At 33.1% G+C, this 25,688-nt stretch overlaps 2 protein-coding genes across 5 annotated transcripts; both read left to right on the plus strand.

Annotated features, from left to right (window-relative positions):
* Positions 1 to 15,746: 15,746 nt before the first annotated feature.
* LOC120069723 (protein SCAI) lies at positions 15,747 to 22,556 on the plus strand. 2 transcript variants are annotated; one of them, XM_039021515.1, is made up of 9 exons: positions 15,776 to 16,796; positions 17,765 to 17,971; positions 18,070 to 18,309; positions 20,126 to 20,192; positions 20,285 to 20,470; positions 20,602 to 20,693; positions 21,283 to 21,465; positions 21,546 to 21,682; positions 21,784 to 22,556. In XM_039021515.1, the coding sequence occupies exons 1-9, from the start codon at positions 16,299 to 16,301 to the stop codon at positions 21,962 to 21,964; spliced, it is 1,791 nt and encodes a 596-aa protein (XP_038877443.1). In that variant the 5' UTR covers positions 15,776 to 16,298; the 3' UTR covers positions 21,965 to 22,556. The 2 variants fall into 2 exon arrangements, 1 of the variants encoding a protein (XP_038877443.1); XR_005479651.1 differs by lacking the exon at positions 21,784 to 22,556 and having other exon boundaries at positions 15,747 to 16,796; positions 20,602 to 20,697.
* Positions 22,557 to 23,875: 1,319 nt separating this feature from the next.
* On the plus strand, positions 23,876 to 25,492 carry LOC120069735 (histone H3.3). 3 transcript variants are annotated; one of them, XM_039021535.1, is made up of 5 exons: positions 23,876 to 23,964; positions 24,428 to 24,499; positions 24,592 to 24,668; positions 24,784 to 24,874; positions 24,963 to 25,492. In XM_039021535.1, exons 2-5 carry the CDS (start codon positions 24,428 to 24,430, stop codon positions 25,131 to 25,133), a joined length of 411 nt encoding a protein of 136 aa, XP_038877463.1. In that variant the 5' UTR covers positions 23,876 to 23,964; the 3' UTR covers positions 25,134 to 25,492. The 3 variants fall into 3 exon arrangements, with proteins under 3 accessions (XP_038877463.1, XP_038877467.1, XP_038877458.1); XM_039021539.1 differs by having other exon boundaries at positions 23,895 to 23,964; positions 24,411 to 24,499; XM_039021530.1 differs by lacking the exon at positions 23,876 to 23,964 and adding an exon at positions 24,059 to 24,186.
* Positions 25,493 to 25,688: the final 196 nt, after the last annotated feature.

Below are 25,688 nucleotides of genomic sequence, written 5' to 3' on the forward strand. Positions count from 1 at the left end.
ATTTTTTCCCTTTTTTTTTTTCTCTTTCAATTATTGTAGATTCTCGTCAACAACTACCAAACTGTTCTGTACTATATGCCGACCAACTAGTTTATTTATTTATTATTTATTATAAATATTAGAAAATGGAGAATGTGTAGCGCAACGTTTGGTGGCTGACCCTTGAAAATTAATTTTTCCAGATTTAAAATTTGCTGTCAACCCAACATGCCATAATCACCCACCCATACCATATTATATATATATCATAATGTAATATTTGATTGCATTTCATTATTTTGTATATCCAAGATGCCTTCGTATATTATTTATTGTATAAATATGGATTTAAAATATGATCGATTGATTTGGTTCTTTGAAAAAATAATTGGAAATAACAGAACACGAAAACGACATTGTTGTGACGCTTACCAGCATGCATGTTAAGATCGACTTTTCCTGCTTTAATTCATCTATTACTTTTTTTATTTAGGAAAGAATGGATAACAATAGCGCAAACCAACTACTCCATAAGTACATAACCTCTTTATTAAGATGACTGAAGAATACAATTTGGAAAAAAACACATATTTCCATATCAAAGAACAATTTTGACGGGATGTTAAAGTTGCAATAATGTGAGTCATTTTGTTCTTGTTAGATGATATAATATTAAATCTATCATTACCTATCAATTTAGGGTTTTATGTCAATCAGTGATTTAACATAGTATCAAAGCAGGTAGTCTAAGAGGTGGTATTCGAACCGATATAATATTATTTCCTTTCTAATTTATCATGATTTACATTTGTTCGATTTTCTACGTATTTCAATGCTTGTCCTTTATGGTCTTGAACCATCCATCCTAGCTCACCACTATTTTATTACATTTTTGTTGTTTATTCCATTATTATTTGAATACTTGAGTTCAAATTAAAAGTTAATTACAAATTAATTATGAAGCACAGATATCAATACAGCTACACGATATAAATACGATCGGATACGACAATTCGTCAATTTCTAAAAAACTAAGATACATATACGTCTAAGGATGTGTTATTTTTTATATATATATTTTTAATATATATATTTTTAAAAAACGAGGATACTTGATACGTTGAAGATACATTTTCTTTTTCTTTAAAAAAATCTAGGAAATTTAGTATACAAGTTAATAATAATAGCACAAAATAGAATACAAACACTGAAATACAATATAAAAAAGCAACATCTAAGATGTTGAAGTATAATAGTTAATAAAATGCAATAGAAAAGTGACTCATATTACAAAGAAGAAGAAGATCAAAGGGAGAAGTATGAAGATAAACGAAGAACTTCTTCATTAAATTATTGAAGATATCTAAATGGTTTGTATTTTGGTGGACTTTGTGGGGACTCAAATGTGAAGATGAAGATTAGATGATTCTAGTCTAGGTTTGGTTCGTTATTTTTTTTTTTCCCTTTTAGTTTTGGACTCAAGTAGTGAGCTTTTTAAATAGGTTGCCTAGTTTTAGATTAGGAAAGATTAGATGGGTTGCTTGTCTTTTTTCTTTTGAAAAAAAGTACGGGTAGAAATAGATACGTCAAATTGCGTGTCAGATACGTATCTGATACGGATTTTTTGTCTCACATGAAGTGTATGTGTTTCATAGTAAATTAACTTAAGTCTCCAAACAATATAAAAATAAAAAAAAATAAAAAATAAAAAAAACTTAAGCTATGGTTAGACTGCACTTATCATTGTGCAATCTAGCCACTTACCTAATTAAGGTTTATCATGTGGTGAATATATTTTTTAAAAGAAAAAATTGATTTTTTTTTTTTACTATGTAACCAAAAATGGTCTAAAATGTATTTTGTCTATTTCTCCATCACTTTTTCTTCGTTAAGGTAGTTTTTATTTTATGCAATTGATGTATTCTTTTGTGTTACTTCGCGACAAATCATCACTTTATAATCAACGGATAAAATATTACCATTTAAATGATTGTATGGTGTTATTGATAAGAATTCTCTTATAAAATTACAAATTTTGAATATTATATAAACACCTTCTTTTATTTGTCCAGAACCACATCCAAGTAATTTTTGTACATCAATTATTGGGGTAGAGTGAAAAAAAATTTGACTTTAAAGAAAAAATACAAGTCAATTATCGTTTAACTAAATTTGCTTGTACACCACTTAAGTAATTAATCCTATAAATTCAACCTTACTTTTAAGAAATATGATAGAATTTCAGTGAAAACCTCCTTTATCATCCCAAGTAAGTTACTCAAAACCTTTTGGGATGTTTGAGACACTCAATTGAGTTAGGAAGTCTGGAATTAATATGTTGTAATTAAAAAATTTGTATTTGGAGTGCAACATTATAAAGATGAAATTTTTCGATAAACGTGCAAAATAGAAAATGACTTAATAAATGTGAAAATAGAAAAAGATAAAAAGATAAAATTATTGATAAATATGCAAATTTCAATAGTGTATACTAATGGTATGTTGAGTTGTTTAAGACCAACTAACGAAGTTGCTAGCGCCTTTAGATTTCAATATTCTTGAATAATGTTTTTTTTTCTAGCCCAAAAACCACTGTCCCTTTCTTTCTCTCGTTTTTCACCATAAAACCAGTGTGATAATTTGACAAGGAAATGCTTTTGAGGACCCTTCTTCAAATACCAAAAATAAGTTTTGAAAAGCAAAAATTTCTCTTAAGATTACCATTTTTCTTATCACCCTTCTTTAGTGGACAAAGAAAATGTGCTCGAAAGTATGAATGGTCTGAAAATTTGTTAAATAGTATTTTAATGATTCCGACAAGATTAGAAACAATTACTACTCGATAAAACGAGTACAACTAAATTAGTATATGATATATCTTTATAATTAAAAGGTTTGTGGTTAGCATCTTCCTATCTCAATTGTACCAAAAAAAGAAAAGAAAAAAAATAAAGGATGCTTTTGGGTAATGTTTTTCATGACGTTAATTCTAGCATTGTCTTTGGTTCTTCATGTCATATTTATATTGTTATTCTCTAGACTCAATGTGGCTTTTATCTTTGGTTGATAAATAGGATGAAAGAGATGATATGCCAGGAGATAACTGACGACATACAAGATCAAGTTTGCACACTCTTCATTGACATGTGTTAAATTTGAAAACACACTTGAGGGTGATAAGCAATTTATGGTTCCTCGCAAGCTAAAGGTATAATCTATTCAATATATTAGAATCTCATCTTTTCTTAAGCAAAATTATTAATCTTTATTACTATTTATCTTTAGGATCACGAAGATAATACTCCAAGAAATGATGCATCCAAATCCATTAAGTCGATTAACATTTTTTTCATAATAGCTTAATATTTTTAGTTTGTAGCTGTAAAGTAATGTAATATCTCAACAGTTAAATGCTAATATTTTGTTTATTGTGTGTTTTTTTAGATGATATTAGATATATTATTTGAGCATTCTCCTATTACATGAATACTTGGACTTTATTATCGACATAAAAGTGGATCAAGTTCGAATAGATAGTTTAAACGATCTATAGTATATGGATAAGGCTGGATACCTTATATTGGAGACACTATCGAATGTGGCTCACTTTGTATTAAGTACAAACGATGTAATCCTGAATCGCTCATGTGGAGACATGTGAGTGGAGGCGTCTTGTGCAAAGAGTTTTGATAACTTGTAGAAATACAAGTTATTTATGTTGTTTTATTTAGATATTGCGGCAAACAGAAGTGAAAGTTGCGTCGATAGTATAAGAATTGGTTGAGAAATACGAAAATTATGAAATGTCGTGAAAACATCCACTAACCCTATTGCGATGGCAAAATTGAATGTTCCAGTCTCTGTTTTGCAGAAAATAGGTCACCGCATGCGTTAATTGCTCAAGGACAAAATGTACAATGCATCTACATCGCATGCGCCAATCGATCAAGAACAAAGAAATGATCAACGCAATGACGGCGCATGCGACGATCAATCATGGACTTTAGCGACCAACGTATTTCAACTGCTTGCGGTAATCAAAATAACAACACCCCATACGGCGATCGATCGAAGATGTGAAGAGCAACGCATTCGCGGGCGATTATGACAAGTGTACAGCTTTCTGTTGTACGATTCTGATAGATTGATCGTGGAGCAGAGCAGACATTTCCACTACGCCATAGCAAGAATTATCAGAATTATACAGTGGGACCACCAATTCAAAGAGCCAAGGTCTTGTCTATAAATAGCTTCCTCGAATTCATTGCAAAGGAAGTTGGTCTGAAGAGACTTTACAGAGAAAATCCGAGAGAACGACGAGACAAAGCTAAAAAGTGGGCCTCCGAGCAAGGAATTCTTCCGATTCCCGAAGCTGAAGCTCTATGCAAGAGGTCATTTCCTACTGAGAAAGCAAGCCTGAGAGGGAGCACAAGTCTCCGATCGGGATCTGTGTCAAGACGTTGACACTCTTTTCGTATTTATTTCTATTCTTTCAGTTCATCTACTGTGTTCATCTTCTTTAATCCTTCATTCACAAATCATATATCAAACGCTTATCTTTAGATTTAAATGCTATTATCGTCATCATTATCATCTCTCTGTTCCTTTCCATACATTTATCATCCATTTTCTCCACTATGTGTTTTTAATCCCCTAGGTAAAGAGGAAGAATTAAGCGAGTGAGTTAATCTGTGTTAAGGTAATCGATTAAGTTTAGCTAAAGCATGCTCGACGACATCTTCACCTGTGAGAGCAGAAGTGAAGATGTTATTCCGCCTATCGAGAGAAGGTTGGAAGAATGTGTTAACTAAAGCGAGAAGTATTTCCAGAGATGGAAACAACCTTGTGTTCATTACGTTCATCTCTGTTTCACCATAGACGTATGGGAATGCGACCGATCACTGAAAGGTGTACACCAAGAGAAAGCAGAACCTTAGTTGTGTCCTTAACGAGATTGACAAACTTGCGATGTTCTTTCCCTCTACTCATTCTCTTTCTGATTCATTCATAAGACTTGCCATCGCATTCATTAGATTCTTTTGTATAACTTCACAGCCAGTCCTCACCCTGTATCATAGTAATTTAGAAATTTATTTTATCAACGCATTTTACTTTCAACGCAATTTACATTTCCGCACAAACCAAATTCTTTATTCTTTATGAAAACCGGTCGCATTTACCATATTAGTATCGCATCTAAACGACAACAACCTCCGTGTTCGATCTCAGGTCATTCTGAGAAACTTGCATTGAAATTATACTTGGTTCCAGCGCAAGGAAACTTGTGACACGCACTATATCATCGCATACTACGGAGCATATTATCATCAACGCATATACTTAGAACGTAGTATCGCAATAATATCTTTATCACAAAGCACTTGAGTGTATAGCACATCATTAATTTCATTCATAAGTCATGTGTTAGAGTTAGATAAAGAAGAACATTCTAAAATTTCTGTTACAAGTTCATTGAACTTGCATTACATTCATCCATCAGTAGTGTGCATAAGCGATACAAAACATACATAACACAACATAATAACAATTCCATTTTTATCCTCACAAGTTTATATAAGACCGGACCAAGAAATAAGTCACTCTTACTTTATAACATTGTTTACTATTTAAGACTGACTATTTCAAAGTGATGACCTAGGTAACTTGACATTAATCCTGAGCTAACTGTGAACTTATGTTAATTCAGAATTATCCTTAGATTTGCATGAGTGGGGGTTGGCTCACCAGCGCCAGCTCAATAAACCCTCCCATTTTAGGGGTATGACCGGGTAGATAGTTGGGGACATAGAGTTGTTCCTTTTTAGGTGTAATAGAGAGGTTATTTTCTTAAGTGTTGACTCTGGGTCTTGAACAAGAGACCCCACCTTCTCATTGGCCTGAGAGGGATTCGGTTTGGTGATTGGATCACAAACCAATTGTTCATTAAAGGATTAGTAGGACTTAAGGAGCAAGATGTAATCTCGGGGGTAAAACAGATTTTGACCCAATTGTTATTACGAACAAACGTGTGAAGGGTTGACTTATAGATTATGGTTATATCAAGTTGACAAAAATATATCTACAGTGAAGGGAGTGTAACTACTAAGCTTTAGTGGAGTGACCCGGTAGTTAACAAATATTGGTTAACTAGGTTAAAGAGTTTAGTCGGTTAATCTCGAATCGTTGGAGCCCATGATCTGTAGGTCCATTAAGTCCCCCTACTACCTCATATAAGATCTGTAGGTCCACTAGGTCCTTAGAAAAATGTGACGAACGAGTTCGCAGTTTTCGAATTCGATTTTTGGAGTAAAGTGTTGAATATATCTAATATATTTAACCTAATGTTTAATCAAGAATTAAACATAGAGAGAGAAAAAGATATTTAAATAATATTTGAATATCGATTTTTTCTAAATAGGGTCTAAAAAACGGTCAATTAGGATTGATCGAGATTAGTGTGATTTTAATTAATTAAACTATTTAAGTAATTGTTTAAATTAAAATTAATTTTAAATTAAATAGGTCAAAATTAGATTGAAAGTCAAAATTGTTGACCAGATCAAAATAAGATAAAAGTCAAAATGTTTACTTTTGGCTTTGAGAGACAAAAAGTCAAACTTTGACCTCTTGACCAACTTAGTGGAATATTCCAAGATTCATTTTAGTGGGAAAATTCAATATTTGTTATTGATAGGTGTAGATTCCACTTGCAGACACTAATCCCGCTAATTCCCACTAAAGAGTTAATGGAATTTTGAGTGTCAATTTTTCTTTGACTCAAAAATGGCATGGTTTGCATGTTTTGCCTATAAATAGAATAGTTCTATGAAAAATCTCTTGACAAAATTGGAGATTCATGAGATTTTGGAGAAAAAAAAAACCTAACCCTCATTCTCTCTCAACTCCTTGTTCAATTTCTCTCCAAATTGGTCACTCATCGGATCCCATCATCCCGTTCTAAGGCTAGAGAATAGTGGAAAGACTCTCATGGTAGTCTACGAACAGTTCGACTGTTCATGAGAAGAATTGATAAAAAAAACAAGAAGGATTTTAGGCTACAAAGGTTGTATACTCTTAATCACTTTATTTTGTGTTAAATTGCATGCTTATTTCTATGAATTTAACCTAATTAGAGTACTTACGATCCAAATTGCTTCCGCTCGTTAATAGTTAACTCCATCAACAAAGTGTTGCGTTAAACGAGGATATAGCAGTAGTTTTAATTTTGATTCCAATGGTTTAAAAAAATGTTGCAATTGTCCTTTCAACACTAGTTTTGCCAGCGGTTAATGAGACTGCTACTAAAAATGTTGCAGCGATTAAAAATTGTTGTTATAGACTAAATAAACCACTGCAATAGGTTTCTTTCTTTCTTCTTCTTTTTTTTTTTTTTTTTTTTTTTTTTGGTAGTGTAAGGAATATGGATATTTTCATGGTTTGACCAAGGGCCAAAGGAAATTTAAATTAAACTTGGCTAAATATTATGAAGTATCAAAGGGGGTTAAGGTGTTGTAATTATACAAGGAAGTGACCAAGAAACTTATGACCTAATTTCAGGTTAAATTAAGATTGGAGTAGCTCATAGTTCAAGGAGAGCTAATCAAGACGGTGAATAGCTTACTTTCAAATGTTTTATATATATAGAAGTATACAAGGAGCTATAGTATGTTATAATGGTTTGAATGGAACTCTTGCATGATCTATTTTATGGTTTTCTATCAGAATTCTCTTATTAATTTTACATATAAGTACCCTAAGTTTATTTATTAAAATTATACCATCTTTTAGCAAGATTTATAAGGTAGCATGATTTACTAAGAGCTAAGGTTTGATAAAGTATGTTTCTCTGAATATTGTGGTTTGTGAAAAATAAATTTCAAAACCACTAGAATGTGTATGATATCAATATTTATGGTTTCTAATGGTTATGCTTTGTACCTTGAAAATGGATCATGATATTCGAGGAGATGAAGGTGTTAGAAATGTCCTAAAACTTGCCGTTCGTAATATATGAAATACATTCTATTTTGCAATAAAAGTATTATTGAGATTTCATTCAATAAAAATGTTGTTGAAATTGCATACTGTTGTAAAATCCAATAAACAAACTCATGATTATAATATGAATACTTTAACTTTATGTAGAGACATAAAGGAGGATTAAGTTTTAGAATATAACCAAAATGGTCTATAAGTATATGAATGAGATTAGGTACCTCATCCTGGGGACACTATGGACGCGGCCCACTTTATATATTGATACAATGTGATCCCGAAATCGTCATGTGGAGACGTGCGAGTGGGGACATCCTATGCAAAAGGCGTTTGCATAAGATCGGACCACGATATAGTCACTTTTCTTTATAACAACCGTTTATTGTTAAAACTGACTATTTGAAATTGATGACCTAAGGTAACTCGATCTTAATCCTAAGCTAACTATGAACTCTTGTTTATTCAGGATTATCTTTTGATCTACATAGGTGAGAGTGGTTCAACAACACTACTCAATAAGCCTCCTATTTTAGGGATAAAACTAGATAGATAGCTGGAGACATAGTCTTGCAAGATGGAATTCGCTCCTATCCAATTTAGGGTTAGCAGATAGATTGTTCTCTTAAGTACTGATTTCTGGTCTTGAACAAAGGGGTATCCCGCCCTTTTATGATAAAGAGAGACATGGTTTATTAGTTGGATTATAAACCAATTGTTCAATAGAGGATCAGTGATGACTTAAGGAACAAGATGTATTTACTGGGGTAAAATGATATTTTTAACCTAATTGTAAATACGAATAACCCGTGAAGAATCGACTTACTGATCATAGTTAAATCAAGTGGATATAAATATATCTACCGTGAGGAGAGTACAACTGTCGAGCTATAGTAGGATGTCTTGGTAGTTAACAAATATTGATTAATTTGAAAGAGTTAGCTAGTTAATCTCAAATCATTAGAGCTCATGATCTGTAGGTCCATAAAGTCCCTCTACTATCTCGTAAAAGATTAAACCTTAGATTAGAATATTGAGTGAATTTGAAATGTTCAAATTCAATTTAGGGTTTGGATAATCTTATTTGATATAATTAAACGTTTAAATTTATTGAAATTAAACGTATTTGGAGAGTTCAGTATATTTAAATAGTGATTTAAATATTGATTACATGAATAAGATTCATGTTTGAATTAGGTATTTTATTAATTTAATATTTGATATTAAATTATTATTATTTAATTAATTAAATTAATTTCAATTTTAAAAGAAAATCACTTTTCAAAAATTGAATTTAAATTATGTTTAATTTAGTTTTAAATTAAATATAATTAAAATTGGAAATTAATATTCTTAGTGGAATTATTCCAAACTTTGAGTTTGAGTGGATTTTTCCATAAATCAAACACCTAGCCCACATATCATATATATTGCAACTAACTTATAAATAACATGTTTCTTCATTTTAGGCATCTCATTCAAATTTAAAAAATTATCTCATTTTTCTCTCTTTCTTTTTTTTTTTTTTTTTTTTTTTTTTTTTATCTTGAATTGAGTTGAGAATAATTACCCGAGTATCTACCAAACTTGACTTTTCACCCTTTCACAAGAATACAAAAACTTGACTTACACTTAATAATTGTAATATTTTGTAGTGGTTGGCTAGCCACCTTTTCATTATTTGAGTTACATTTAATAAATTCAAATCAGCAAAATGGCCCAATTCTCAAAATAATTAAGATTGTCTTTTTTGGTAGCATTAATTCCTCCCCTAACCATAGGAATGTCTACCTCTGCCAGCTGCAAAGAATCCACAGTCCTTTTAATCACATTAATTGATCTAGTTATCTATTTCTACATATTTTATTTAGACTTGAAATATGACAGATAAATATCGACAGTATGCCTAAAAAACTAATTCTTTTTTTAAGTGAAATTAAATTTGAAATTTCAAACTTTGATACCTAAATAGTCAATCTTGTGATACAAGAATAATACACAAACTTTATATTACCACAAACACTTGAGTATATATCAAGTTTTATAAAACAAGTATTGTTTAACAAGTTTGCATAAAATATCGCTCATACGTTAAATATAACAAGATAAAAGGGTTATTTACAAGTCATCGTGTCACTTCTTTGCATAATCTTTAACTTGCGTATCGATTCTAAATGACCTAATAAAGATGAAATTTAAAATTATCGATGGTTATAAAAGTTTAGTGACAGTTTTTATTTCAATCTCATAAGTCTAAACTATATAGACATATAAATAAAAATTAACTAATCCCTTCGCCAAAGTAACAAATTATGAACAACCATAAATATCAAAGGGGGTTGCATGCCTAAAATTTTGAGAGGGGTGGCGATTGAAGGCAGGGGCGAGAGATTGATCGATGAGTCTTAAGAACGACGGTACAATGGCAATAGAAGAAGTTGGGCGCAAATTGAAACACAAAGAAGAAAAAGCTAGAGGGGAGAGTGCGTAAATGGTGAAGACAAAAGAGCTAGGGTTTGATGTAAAAATGACTTCTCTCAATGCCATTTAAAGGCATCAGGAGTTCAGGCTTTTCTGACGGTCTAGAGAGTTCGATGTAGAAAGAATGGGTTTTTTAAATGGCTACTCTCTACGCTTTCTATCCAACAGGATCGGGAGTAATCGTATCTCTCGACGATCCATTATAAAGCATCAGGAACTATGATTGAAAAAAAGAAAAAACTCAAATAGAACTGTCGACGAGGTTATAAAAGTGGTGTCAAGAGATCACCCTATAATGCCGACAAATTTTTTTATTAACATCAGTAATATTGCTTTCTCCAACAATAGGTCCATCTCTCGACCAAGTATATAAATGGTTAGAATATACGGTCTCCTCCAACGACCCTTTTCTTGACTCTATTGTAGAACATCGGAATAGTACCTTTTTCTTATAGTAGTGCCTCGATGTTCTTGAGATTTGAGGTTTTGATCGTTGACTATTGTGTTGGTGGTACTCATATGATCATCTACTTCCATCAAATCTTTTATTCTTCTTACCTAACTTATTGTTGTTTTCTGTGGTCTGTAATTATATTATATACAGAGTATGTAATCTTATATACATCGTAATTGTTTGTAGTCTGCAATTTGTTTACCAATGTTACACAATTTCAATATACAGTGTATTTTCCTAACAATTTTCCCTCAAAAAGCATATCCATCCTCCAAATATAATAAAGTGATAAACTTTTTTCATATCTCTATATCATAGCATTACATTAGGATCGGAAGTACTTTTGTACATGTCAACAAAAGGAAAGAAAATTATATTATTGAAAGTAAACATAAAAGTAAAATTGAGAAAATCAAAATTGCATTAGAGCAGAAGGAAATAGCTTTTACAGTAGATTTATTTTATTTACCTTGGGCAGCTCAAGTGCTATGTAAAGTATGGGTTATTGATCAAGAGATTTGTGACTCGAATTTTTCACTCCACACATTGTTGAACTGAAAAAAGTAGTATATTTTGCAAGAAGTTACTACTCGTCAATTTTTTAATCTCCACACACACAAAAAAAATCAATTTTTATAAAAATAAAAAAAAAAACATTATTAGATGACAATTTTTTATTAGGGCTTGCATAATAGATAAGTGCAGTATGGTTGCACTTAAGTATTTTTCTTTTAAAAAATACTTGTTAAAACATACGTATAATTATTTTAAAATAATAATTAAAAAAATATATATCAAACCATGCTAAAATATTTACCTTTTTTTTGACACTCATGTAGATCTAAAACTTAATTGAACTAAAGAAATCAAACTAATTTTTGATCCATGAGTTGGACTGAACTCCATATACAATATTAGATTAAAAAAAAATTAGTACAGAGAATTAAATATTTAAATGAGATGAATTGTACATAAAAAAACGAATAAAATATAAGAGGCGTATAAAAACATATCTCATAAAATTTGGTTTCTTAATCTCATGCAAACCATTTCTTAATCATACTCATTAGTCATTCCCGCACGAAAGAATGATAGTAATATGACTTGTTTAATATATTATTACTGAAATCCCATCAAATTAATAATTTATCTCCCCATTTCTTACTTTCAAATAATTATTTATGATTTAGAATATACTCCACTTTCTTCTGAATTTTCTAATAATTAGACGAAATTCCGCCAGTTTAAGAAACAAACAACATTGATAAATATATATATATATATATAAATTATCGTGATAAATATTTATTTGAGTAATTATTTTAAATGATAAAATTATCGAAAATATTCTTAAGTATAGTAATATGTTATTCTCTGTCAGTGATAGACCACGAAAGACATCAATTATTGACACTGATAGATGTTGATAAACCGTGATAGATGTCTATTACGGTTTATCACGGATAGACAGTGACATTTTGCTATATTTGTAAATAAGTTGACTCATTTTTCTTTTATTTTGCAAATTCATTTCACTTTTCATGCCTAATTTAATTAACTCATCTTTTTCAAATGGATTTGGAAATCGAATCTTGACTTCGAGATTGATAATACATGTAACGACCCAACTTTATTTAAATAAATAAAAGTCAAGAAAATAATTTATTCAACTCATCTAACTTAAAAATAAATTTATCTAAATAGTAAACTTCGATAAAATAATTTATTCAAAACAAGAAAAAACATTTATTTGGAATTCCCTTGAAACCTTAATGAAAAAGATTTACAATATCTAAAAACTGTAACTCAAAAGTTATGACTAAAAACACTCACAATGCTCAAAACTACCGGACTTAACACAAAAGCAAAACAATACTATTCACATGGTTCTATCTCGATCTCCTCGTCATGCACGTGGTACGTTCTTTGCCTTTACCTGAAAAATATGTTAAAGGAAGGTTGAGTATATAAAATACTCCGTAAGTAACCTTACTATCAGGGCCAAACTATGCAATCACACACAATCATGAGTTTGAAAATCATTTCAACTAGTGGGACCTAAAAGTTAGTCAAATTTGGCTAAAACTATGTCATATGCCACTTGAGTATTTTGTTATCATGTGATTTTGAAGGATATTTTTCGTGTCATATATCGTTCCAGGATGCTAGTAATGATTATTTATTAAAATGTAAATTTAAAATATCCTATTAACGAAGTAGCTAGCCAATACGTATAATATTATTTTATTGGTTGTAAACTCAAACCTTTATCCGTTGTTTGAAATTTAATATTTTAAATTTATATATTTTCTAAATTTTCATCGAAGGTATATTTTGCTCACTCAAATTTTCTACGGAGGAAGAAATCAACCTCATAGTACATTTTATATCACTAGAATTTTCAACTTTTAAATAATAAAACTAGAAAAAGTAGTATGTTTACTTCATGTAAAGTGGGCAAGTTTTTTGCAATATAAATATATTCCTTCCGTTCAATAATTTTGGTTGAAGAAGTTTTAAAACTTAAGAGAGTGTTTGGGGTAAGGAGTTATTATTATAGTCTTAGATTATCATAGTTGGATAATGATAGTTTGTGTTTGAGGTGTAGATTATTTAAGTTGGGTTATAGTAGTATATATTTGAGGTATAAACTATGTTAGTTTGAGGAGAAAATAACAAATGCTGCAACAAATAATAAAAAAAAAAATGATGAATGTATAATAGTAAAGATTATAGTAAATAGTAAATATCGTAGCAAATGAGGGTTTTGAAAGTTGACCGTAGCTAATTGGGGATTACAAAATAATATGTATTCTAGCAAGAGGTGATTATTATAGTTTTAATATGGTCCTTACCCCAAACACTCTATAAACGTTAGTAGACTTAAATTGGAGGGTAAGTTTCAAAATGTTACATTTTTGCCTTTAATTTTGAGTATAATTTTCATTTTTATCCCTAAAATTTAGAATGTTTACAGTTTTACCCTTAGGTTTCAAAATGTTTACATGGTTGAAAACTTAATTATAATATTTAATTAATTTTATTGAATATTATTTTTGTATAGTGATGTAAAATTGAAAATTAACAAGTGTACACTGATTTGTTTGCAATGATTTACTAATTAAATGTATGTGTTGGTTATGTACACTAAACTAACTTAATTCGCTTGCAAGAGTAAGTAAGAGTTTAAATAAAGAGGAAGATGGTACATGGATGAGTGGATCTGACGTTAGATGGTATGCATTGATTCCTTAGTTATAACAACAAGCCTATGTAAGCACAGTGAAAATAAGGTGGAGATGGTCAATATGCCTGCTAGAATCTAAGTGTATGTGCTCGATGCTTTTAGAGTCTATTCTCTAGTTTATGCTCAACACCACTTGATGTAAATGTCACATTTATCTTATCTCTAAGATGCATGTGTTAGTCAAAATGAATAGACAGATGACATGAATAACTTTATCTCTAAAATTACTCAACGCCCTAGTTTGATGAGTTCCACAAATACTTACTCTCTCGAGTAACTAAGTGCTTTTACTTCAATTGATTGATCAAGTGGACTCAAGCAATATACTTTATGAAAGTATCAAACAAGTAAACTTCACACACACAAACAACTTAGTAATTCGGCAGGTGAAAATGTGGAAATGGTTGAAATGGATATTGAATTAAAGAAATTTTATTACATAGATTCTCAATTCAATCAAGTAAGACAATAAATGAAAATGCTAAGTAAGGGAGAAAAGTTAAGCTGCAGGATTCAATCTCTTGTTCCCTTTTGCTTGTTTTTATGCTTTCTATTGACAACTACGTAGAAGGGATGAAGGTGATATCTCTCTCGAGTTTTTCTCTAGCAACACTTTGTTACCAATGGTGGAAAATGGCAATCGTTCCTCCTTTTTCTTTCTTGCAATCGGCAGAGATGAAGAATCTACAGATTTTCTAAACTCTACAATTTCTAAGTGTCTAACTCTCACTTCTGTAGGCAGCTTCTCCTTATATAGGCAATCGGCTCAGCCACTTAGTGATATGACTGCATTAAATTCCATACTTTGAGTTAACCGCCTACAATTTTGCCTCGTTTAGACTCCGCTCATCAGTTGCCCATGCTTGCAAGTTGTGATTTGACGTTAATTTCAGAGCCAAATGTATCTATCATGCGTTGGATTAACTGGATGCATGCTCCTTACATTGGCTTTGTCTGCAACACTTAGTAAATTATCTTCATACTTGCATTAAAGTTAGTGATGCAATTTCTACTTAAAGGATACTTTTGCATGAATTTATCACATATATGCAATTCCATGCGTTTTTCCTTTGTTATGAATGTGTTTACATCATTTTAGTCATAAGTATTCCAATTTTGAGAGAACAATTACTTGTATTTTTACAAGTTATCAATTATATTAACATAAAATTGATAAGTTTTTTTTTTATTTATAATTTTATAAAGTAGCTAAATATGTAATTTAACTTCAACAAAATGTACCATATTAAAAATATGTTACATTTCAATTATAAGAAAAATATATTTTTTTATGATAATGGAGTGAGGGAACGAAACTCTAACCACAAAATTATTATAGATGCTTTATTGAACTATGTTGATTTTGGTAAGAAAAATGTTCTACATTTTAGAGAGATGAAACCACACACACAAGAATACAAACAAAAAAGAAATCAAATTTGGAGAATAAATTAAAAAAAAAATAGCAACCGTTATATTTAGCAAAGGAAAAGAAGAAGAAGAAGAAGAAGAAGAAGAAGAAAGAGAAAAATTGTGACCCCATGTAATAAAATTGACTCATTGAGCAAAAAAACAGCGACGTGGGAAATAGTAGGCCCAAAAGTCCGGTTCAGTAAGTGACCGTTGGATCACAACCTGTATGGCATCAATCAACGGCGGAGATTTGAGATGACATAATATAGTGGGCAAGTGCAAAAAACACACCTCTCCCTCCCACTTCTTCTCTCATCTTTCTCCCTTCTCCGCCATAGCCGCCAAAATTCCTGCCATTTCCGGCCCCTCTTCGCCGCCTCTGCAACCCCCTTTTTGCCGGATTTCAAATCCAAATTCAGTTTCATACGACAAAGTAAAAGCGAAGAGAGATTCGAAGAAGAAGGATGAAAGAGAAAAAGTGGTTTGATTTGCTACCATAGACACCAAAAACTCCACACGAGTCCCTAAGCAAAAAAGTCCAACTCCTTCTCTCTCTCTCTCTCTCTCTCTCTGTGTTCTTCTGAATCGTATAAGCTTGTAGACGTACTCGAGCGCGCGCACTCTTAGCTCTCTTTTTCCTCTGATAGTTAACTTTGCTGGTTTGATTGTTCTGTTTTTGTTCGATGAGAGCCGGAGATTGTCACTGCCGGTCTGGGAATTGAGACTTCCGGAATGACCGACAACGACTCTGAAGCGAAGAGCTTCCGAGCTATGGTGGAGAGCGCCAACCGGAAGTTCGCTAGGGTCCAAGACGTCCCGGCCTACGGGCGTGTGGACAACCACCACTACTTTCATAAGGTTTTCAAGGCTTATATGCGTCTCTGGAAGTACCAGCAGGAATTCCGCGCGAAGCTTGTTGAATCTGGACTGAACCGCTGGGAAATTGGCGAGATCGCTAGCCGGATTGGTCAGCTTTACTTTGGCCATTATATGAGAACTAGCGAGGCTAGGTTCTTGATTGAAGCCTATGTCTTCTATGAAGCGATTCTTAATCGAAGCTATTTTGAGGGATCGAAGAATTCGAGGAAGGATCTGGGGGCGAGGTTCAAGGAACTGAGATTTTACGCGAGGTTCTTGCTGGTTTCGTTGTTTTTGAATCGTACGGATACTGTTCAGGTTCTAGCGGAACGATTGAAGGCTCTGGTCGACGATAGCAAGGCCACTTTTCGGGTAATTTCCCATTTTCTCGATCATTATAACTGAATTTTCGGATTCTGTTTAATATTTCCATTTTGCTGATGGACCTTCCTGACGGCTTGTTTATTTTTGAAGTTATATATATATATAATTCTTTTCACGATCCGTAGTATTTTTTCTCTGTTTGGCTTCTGATTGAATGCTGTCTAGACCTTTTATGACTTATGATTGTTCGGTTGTTTTTCGTTCTTTATCATAATTCTACATGATATTTGAAATCTCGGGTTGAATTTAAGAACAAACTTATATGTTCCTCTTCGTTTGGTTTCTTCTTAGCTGCCCAAGCCAACATAATAGATAAACATTTGCGACATACTTACATGTTTGTCACTTTATGTCCTGAGATAATTTATATCTGAAAGGGTTGTATTAAGAAATTTACTCATTGTTTCTTATCCCAACAAAATAAAATAAAAGAAATAAGAAATAAGCAAAAAGAAAAAAAAATAGAAAACAAACAAAGAAAAAAGAAAAGAAATTTACTCACGCTCACAACAAATTCGAACAGTGAAGGGTTTTTTTTTTTTTTTTTTTTTTTTTTTCTTTCCCTTTCACCTTTAATTACGTTGGCCACTTTATGGGTGGCTTTGGAATTGAACTTAGCAATATACATTACATGGGAGATTTATTTTTATGACTCCTGATATCAATATGAGATATCCATATTATTATTAGAATCATAATTGATTTACTGCATTTAAGATTTGTCTGGATCTCCTGTTTTAAACATGGGTTGCATTCATATTTCAGAGTTTCAAGTGTAATCTTTGAAGAATGAGAATGATTTTAATGCCCCTTCTTGGTCCCATAATTAGCACTCTCTTTTGTTTTACTTTATCTTGTTTGAAAGAATAGATATATTATTTGCTAGAAAAGTATTAAGAGTATATTAATACAGCTTTTCACTTGCATAACTGAGGCATTTTAACTATTGCTTCTAGGCTACTGACTTTAAAGAGTGGAGGCTAGTTGTACAAGAAATTTTCTGCTTCATGAATGTAGCAACAGCCTCGACAAATGTCAGACCTTTACGTTATTCTGCTGCATTTGATTCCCATCCATCATCCCTTCCATTTGTGGCACGTTTCCATGCAAAGAGGGTTCTTAAATTTCGAGATGCTGTTCTGACTAGCTACCATCGAAATGAGGTGAATTAATTATCAAAAAATTTTCCATCTATTGCGATGACTCGTGAATGAGAAGAATGACAATAAATTTGACTGACTACATGTACTATTACTTTCAGGTTAAATTTGCGGAAATTACTTTGGACACTTATAGAATGCTGCAATGTTTTGAATGGGAGCCTGGTTTCTTCTACCAAAAGCATCCAGTTGAACCAAATGAAAATGGAGCTGCCATTGATCATTCTGGGGCATCTGGAATCATTGATATTAACTTAGCTACTGATACTACCGATTCATCTTTACCTCCAAATCCAAAGAAAGCTATCCTCTATCGACCTTCTGTGACTCATTTGATAGCTGTAAGTTTTAACTTATTCATGAAATTCTTTCTGCTTCAGTTGCATAGCAAAGTTTTTAATTTATTCAATTTGTAGCCTTTTCTCCCTCTTTTAGTGAGTGTTGTTGATCTTTTTTTTTTTTTTTTTTAACTTGGGCAATTTTGGCATTTTATTTCTTTGGATGTCCTGATCTCCAGAAATTGCCTTATTACTCATCTGAATTGGTTACGAGTTATGCCTTATAGCTTGTTACATGTGAGTGATAGAATGCCCTGAAGTTATGATTTGATTCTGTTTGCACTTATTAGCTTTTATTAGCTTCACTTGTGATCAATAATGGAACTGATGTATACTACTAAAGCAAAGGAGAATACAAAGGTTGATAGCATCTAGAGAGGGATCTTTCTCCCGTAATTCTGTTTCCAAATATTTTTACCTATCTAGTCACTGTTCTTCCCGTGTATGGCTTTGGCTGGCAATTGACAATTCCCTCTAACAAACCCTAAAACTACCAAGTACCAACCACTATGGATTGGCCTAGTGGTCAATAACTTCCTATCGCTGCCCGCTGTCCAAGCATGAAGAATACAAAGTTGAGATGTGTTAAATCTCCTCATGATGTCTGTTGTGACTTCAGCTATCCAGCATCAGAGAGAGAAATCACCATTTATTTGCCACAAAATTCTGCTTGGATGATGGTTGTGCTGCAGCCTGCAAGGGGAAATATCAACAGTTCGTTCAGTGACACTCTACCTCTCTTGTCATCACTTTTGGAAGGTATTCAAGCACAGTGTCTCAGCTCATGTTTCTCCTCTTGTTTCCCGTCCTCAATTATTGGAGTTATAGTTAACAATTATTACCTCTTATAGTCTTATAAAGTCATAGAAAGTGCTTTCAGCCCCAGTTCTTCTCCGTAGCTACTCACCTGCCAATGAAAACCTTCATCATAAACTCCAATGCCTATCACCATCCGCCACTTGGGTATTAGCTTGGCCTCTAGGTGATGATCTACGAGCTTAGACGACATTCAACGATAAGTGTGGCCATTGTGACTTCAGTGGGTATTTATACTCGTTACATCTTTGTGCATGTTTGGGAGTGATTTTGAAAGAGTTTAAGTTATTTTTATCATATCCAAAATCACTCCGAAATACGTCTTTAATTACTCAAAATTAATTTAATGACTATTCTCCTCAAAAGTCTTATTCCCAAATATTTGCCTACTTCACTTCTCTAAAACCAATGGTAATCAATATTTCCCTCTAATAAACTCATCTACCTCCTACAACTGCCCACAGACTAACACACGCTACCGTATACTGATCATACTCATCAATGACTATCAAATAATTGATACTCACTATTTAACCCACCCTGGGTTGACCTTGTGGTCAATAAGGGCCGTGTGAATAATAAAGGGCTTAGAAAGAATTGGTTCAACCTATGGTAATCACCTACTTAAGATTTAATATCCTACAAGTTACCTTGACAATCAAATGTAATAGGATGAAACGATTATTTCATGAGAATAGTTGAGATAAGAGTAAGTTAGCCTGGACACTCACAAATATATAAAAATATTGATACCCACTACCTATCTTTTAAAGAATTGCAAAAGAAACTTTTTGATTCCAGATCATAACATTATTAGTTATTTAAGTTATCAATAGGCCATTTCTGAATCTGACAAGGTTTTTATGCTGAGAATGCCTGCTCCTTATCATGTTTGACAGGTGGAGTGTAATTTCTTTGAGTGTAGTTGCTTTACCTGTCATTTTCTTTTTGTTATCTTTTATATAATAAGAACTTACTATTGAGCTTCTTGGCTCATGAGCAGGTCATGGCCACAATTTGTGAAGAGCTCCTTCCAGATAGTATCATGCTGATTTATCTGTCTGCAGCAGGTTGATGACCTTCATAGTCAAATGAATGTGATCTTATTTTTCCATTCTCATTTATACTATTGTTCATTAACATTCAATGATAACTGGCGCAGGGAAATGCTGTCAAAACAGTGTCAATCAAATGGCGAGTTATGGGGAATCAAGAAAATCCTTGAAAAATAAAGTCCAGAATTCACGAGAAAATTGTAATGCTCTACCCGAATCTTGTAAGAGTGAGAAGCCAGGATCGAGTGACCTTTATGATGAGTATTTGTGGTTTGGGCATAGGGGTAATGGAGGTACAGAATCCTCTCATACTCTCTCTCAATGGTCTTTGCTATTGAATAATGTGGATACTTAATCATTCCAACTCTTTGTTGTTTCCAATTTCATTGATGACTTGGACATCATTTTTTTCTTTGATTTTCAGGTCCAAACGTTTTATACCCTGGTGATATAATACCTTTTACACGTAGACCAGTTTTCTTGATAGTTGACAGTAACAACAGCCATGCATTCAAGGCAGGTTTGTCAAAACTTTTACAAGTGTTGCCAGGTCATGATGGTTTGCTTAACACTGCTATATTGGAAATTAAATTCCCTCTTGATAGGTGGACATTTCTCATTTTTTGTCGGTATCATCATCATCATCATCATATGTGATTATCACGGTTTTGAGCATGAGACGAGATAGATATGACCATCAATGCATTTGATTGATTTGTTTTCCTCGTACAAAACAGGCGTTTGAGGCAGAATATTGCATGCCGCTTTATTGTTGCACTTTCACTATGGAAGTTTTCATTTAGACAAAAAAGCTAGTTCGCATATCTTAGTGACAGTTTCTTGTTGATGGACCCGTCTGGTCGATTGAATTTAATGTGGTCTTAATCTATACACTCCTTCAACAGGTAGTCATTTCAATTTGTCAATTTATATATGATGCATTTTGGGTATGCCATGAAATTCTATTCGATCAACCTTAAGTCTCACAGGACTATCATAGAATTGACCTCGTTGAATGTTCTTTCATATAAAGTGCAATACTCAGTCACATTGTTGGTCTCAAGTCAAATCTGACTGCTCACGTGGAGATGTATTTCATTTTCAGGTTCTACATGGGGCAGAGAGAGGAGAAACTGCCGCCATACTTCTTTCACCATTGAGGCCTGCATTCAAGAATCCCTTAAATGTTGATACAACTCAATCGGGAAGTCAATTTACTTTTTTCTTGACTGCCCCTCTGCCGGCATTTTGCGAATTGGTTGGCCTCCCCTCGGCCAATTTGGATATAGTAAGTTAATTATAAGAGTCAAAACTCTCTTAAAATATGTTCGGACTTCCGTTTAATCCACAACTTGTTCCCATTTATAGGATGTTTACAATGATGCTGAGACCATAATCTCCTCTGCATTTTCCGATTGGGAAATAATTCTTTGTACATCAGCTAGCTTAAATATCGTCTGGGCCCAAGTTTTGTCTGATCATTTTTTACGGCGTCTTATTCTCAGGTATTTTCCCGTTGCTTCTGTTACTTATATATATTTAAGCTTATGCTCTAGCCATGTTAATGTAATAAACAATTCTCTTTCTTTTGTTCCATAATCTGCAGATTTATATTCTACCGATCTGTGCTATCATTCTTCAACACAAAAGAAGACGACGACCTTCCTGTTTGCCTGCCTTGTCTTCCCGACTCTCTCTCTTCAAATTCTGGAGTTGTCAGCTCAGCAATTCGCCGTCTTGCAAAACACCTTAATGTTGCCGACTTATTTAACTTCCACGCAGTGTAATCACGAGCTAGATATTGTGAAAGCCCACCTGCCCGCCTGCCTGGATTTGTGTTTAAAGTCTGCCTTCTCAAGGTCAGTCCACAATCAAAACATAACACCATTGGGCACTAGAGAGTTACAGTTAGGATCACAAATTGGTGTTCGTTTTGAAGCTAAACTTATGAAACACTGGTAGTAGTGTGATGGTGGTTGCCTTCCATTTTAATGTTTATGTGCAACCTATTGGCTTCTTAAGTTTCAAGGTGGGTTTACTGTTTAGTTAGCTGAGAGTGTGATAATTTATTGTAGGTTTCTTTAAAGAGTCTTGAAGATTCTTTTTTTCTTTCTTTTTGCTTTTTACTTTTCATTTCTCTGTAAAAAGAAAAAAAGGGAAAAGGGAAAAATGGAAATTGAAGCAGAGAAATGAAACTCATCCCTCTCCCAAGCCCCGCGAAATCGGCATCTTTCAATTTACTTAGAAATGCCGGCAAATCGGGAATGTATAATCGTTTTCTAGGACTCTTATACAAAGGTGGCAAATCTTGAGAAGTTGAGTTTGTTCGATATTGAATGATCAATTATTATGAGGAAGCCTTTCTAAGATCTTGAAGTTGTTCTTCTCTTACTTGTTTGCTTGCTAGAATTGTTTAACTCATGAGTGCTACAAATTCTGCTTATTTGGTTTCTAGTAAGGACTTTCGGGATGTGTTTGGATTGACTTTTTAAATGATTAAATAAATATTTATAAGTGCAGAAAAAAAGTATTTATAAACACTTAATAAGTCAATCTAAATGGCCTTCCATTTCTCTAGAAGAATATGCCATAGTGTTCAACATGAATCAAAGCCGAGATCGCTATTTTAATAGTTTTTTTTACAATATGTGGGAAAGAATTGGATTTTTGATCTTGAGGTCAATGCATTAATTCTTATACATGGATATACTACTTCTTCAAACGTGGGACTAACAAAATGGATGATTTTTAGATAATCCTAATTGAGATTTCAAATGGATTCCCTTATGAAAAGTTTCAAAGTTTAATTCATAAATTTTTAAGCCTTACATAATTATGAAAGTTTATTCAAATTAGTACAATAATTAGAGTGTTAATTGATACTACATCAAACGTTTAAGGATATAATTTCGAGATTAAACTAAGAGGTGTATGTTTAAATTTATCTAACTTTTTTTACTTAAAAGAAAAAAAAATTATAGGTTGAAATAAAACTTTAATTTAAAGAACAAAATAATTTATCAATCCACGCATGATTTAACCAGATTTTAAAATGTCAAACTTCTCAATATATGAAAATGTCAATGAAGTCAATCGATTTTCTTAGATAAATTATAAATATTGGGTAGACCCTTCATGTCAATGTTAAATTGTACACATTTGTGGTATTGAAAAAGAAAATAAAGATAAGAATAAATGAATTTTTTGGAAGTCTTTTTAAAGAAAAAAAATGGAAATTGCAGCCCCCAGAACTGGATAAATCCTACATGGCACGATTTGATAGGTCTATTTTTATCCTCCAATTGGGAAATAAAGAAAAAGAAAAACAAAGAAAAAACAACTGCGTAACTTTAGGTTGACAGATTCAAAATGTAAAGAGCCCTGAAAAAAGGGTAAAAATCTCAACTCACGTTTCACGGTTTCCTTCTCTCTAATTCCCCCAACGCCCATTACAAATTTACAAACAAAAATTGCCACAGATTTATCGCAATTCCAACCAATAGGAAACGAGTATTGTATCCTCAGGATCCTCGTCTACTCTTTCAACATCACATCGTGGCCGTTCACTCTACTCGAGAAAACACAACTCAAGCCCTCATTTACCGTTAGATTCGTACACCTAAAAAACACACGGATATGCTCTCAGAACCGTCCGATCCTCAGATTCTTTCTTCATTTACGACGCTATAAATATGCCCTAACTGCACTTGTCGTTGAACTTTTTGGCTTCTTTAACGGAGAGAGGGATCTGTTCGAGAGAGAAGACGAAGCACCGAAGCGACATCAGGTTTGTCTTTAATTCTTCTTCTTTTACTTTTCTTATTGTGAAATATGGCTCTAGGGTTTCCTATTTGTCTTTCAATTCTCTTTTGAGTAGTGGATTTGTTTCATGTCCTTCCAATTTTCGTCTATGATTCATCTCCTTGTCGTCGTTCTCCGCTTTCAATCTTGTTTCCAGATTTACGTTTTACGAGATATTATAACTTTTCCACTCTCCCTGGGTTGCAGGGTTTGCATACTTTCTCAACTTAGAATGCTTTACGGTTTTCTGTTGTTTGCTCTCAAGTTTACGAGGACATTTGATTAGGAAATAGAATTGTTTATCAATCAGATAGGTTCATTTTTGTGGTAGAGCTATTCGGTTTTCCGTAATCTCATGTAGGTCATTTATTAGGATTTCCATAATGAAAATTTTTGTTGGATGCTGTTTAGTTGTGAATAATTTGGAATTAGGGTTTAATTTTCTGCAGATGGCTCGTACCAAGCAAACTGCTCGTAAGTCCACCGGAGGTAAGGCTCCAAGGAAGCAGCTGGCCACGAAGGTTTGTTCACGTTTCTTGTGGGAGATGTCGGGGATTAATTGATTTGTTTTTCATGAGGTTTTTATTCATCTTTTGTATATTGTATTATGTAGGCTGCTCGTAAGTCCGCCCCAACCACAGGAGGGGTGAAGAAGCCCCACAGATACCGTCCTGGTACTGTTGCTCTTCGGTGAGTTCGCGTGGTTTAGCTTCTTGGTTTTCCCCTCTAGTAGATGGGCTATTGTTTAATTGTTGCAAAACAAAACTAACTTTTAAATTCCTTTATTTTTCTTTTATTAATGCAGTGAAATTCGTAAGTATCAGAAGAGTACTGAGCTTTTGATCAGGAAGTTGCCCTTCCAGAGGTTGGTCCGTGAAATTGCCCAGGACTTTAAGGTATGTTGCAATATCTTCCATTCCCTGCTTTATGTTATAGCTGTGTTTGATGTATAATTGAAGGTGTGGTAAATTGCTTTGTCTGCAGACTGATCTGCGTTTCCAGAGCCATGCTGTTCTGGCATTGCAAGAGGCAGCCGAGGCCTACCTCGTTGGGTTGTTCGAGGACACCAATCTCTGTGCCATTCATGCAAAGCGTGTTACCATAATGCCAAAAGATATCCAGTTGGCTCGGAGAATCCGAGGTGAACGTGCTTAGAAGATGATGTATTGTTGTTTGGTGGATGGTATTGGCTGCAAGGATGTGATCAAAGACCTAATTGATGATAATGGTGATGGATGAAGGGCGGTTCTTATTTTTGTTTTTAGCAACGTTGGTAGATAGTTATACTAGAAAAACTTGTAGTGAATATGGTAAAAAGGCATAATGCTTTGCTTGTGCATGTTAATGTTTAGTTGTGGATGATTTTGTTTTTGTTCTTTTTAAATGATGGAGGAGCTTAATTCTGTATTTCATTGGATTGTGTTTTTGGGGTATGCAGCCAAACTATTTGTTGGATAACCTATCACATCTAATTTCTAGTTCAGATTTGTAATTCCATGAATTATTTCCATCAATTATTTTTGTTGATGTGTTGGCTGCATGGGTGTTTCTTGTATAAGATGCAACTGTTGCGCCAAGTTTTTGGGCAAATTTCAATTGTTCGTCAGGAGGTTAGTGAACTTTGAATCAATATTGTATGTTATGTTTTTTGCTCCCTACCTTTTTTTTTATTCAAACACCCAAAATGTTGGTATGGGAGTTAACAAGTTT

The sequence above is a fragment of the Benincasa hispida genome, chromosome 1 (genome assembly GCF_009727055.1).
Source record: "Benincasa hispida cultivar B227 chromosome 1, ASM972705v1, whole genome shotgun sequence".
Classification (NCBI taxonomy): domain Eukaryota; kingdom Viridiplantae; phylum Streptophyta; class Magnoliopsida; order Cucurbitales; family Cucurbitaceae; genus Benincasa; species Benincasa hispida.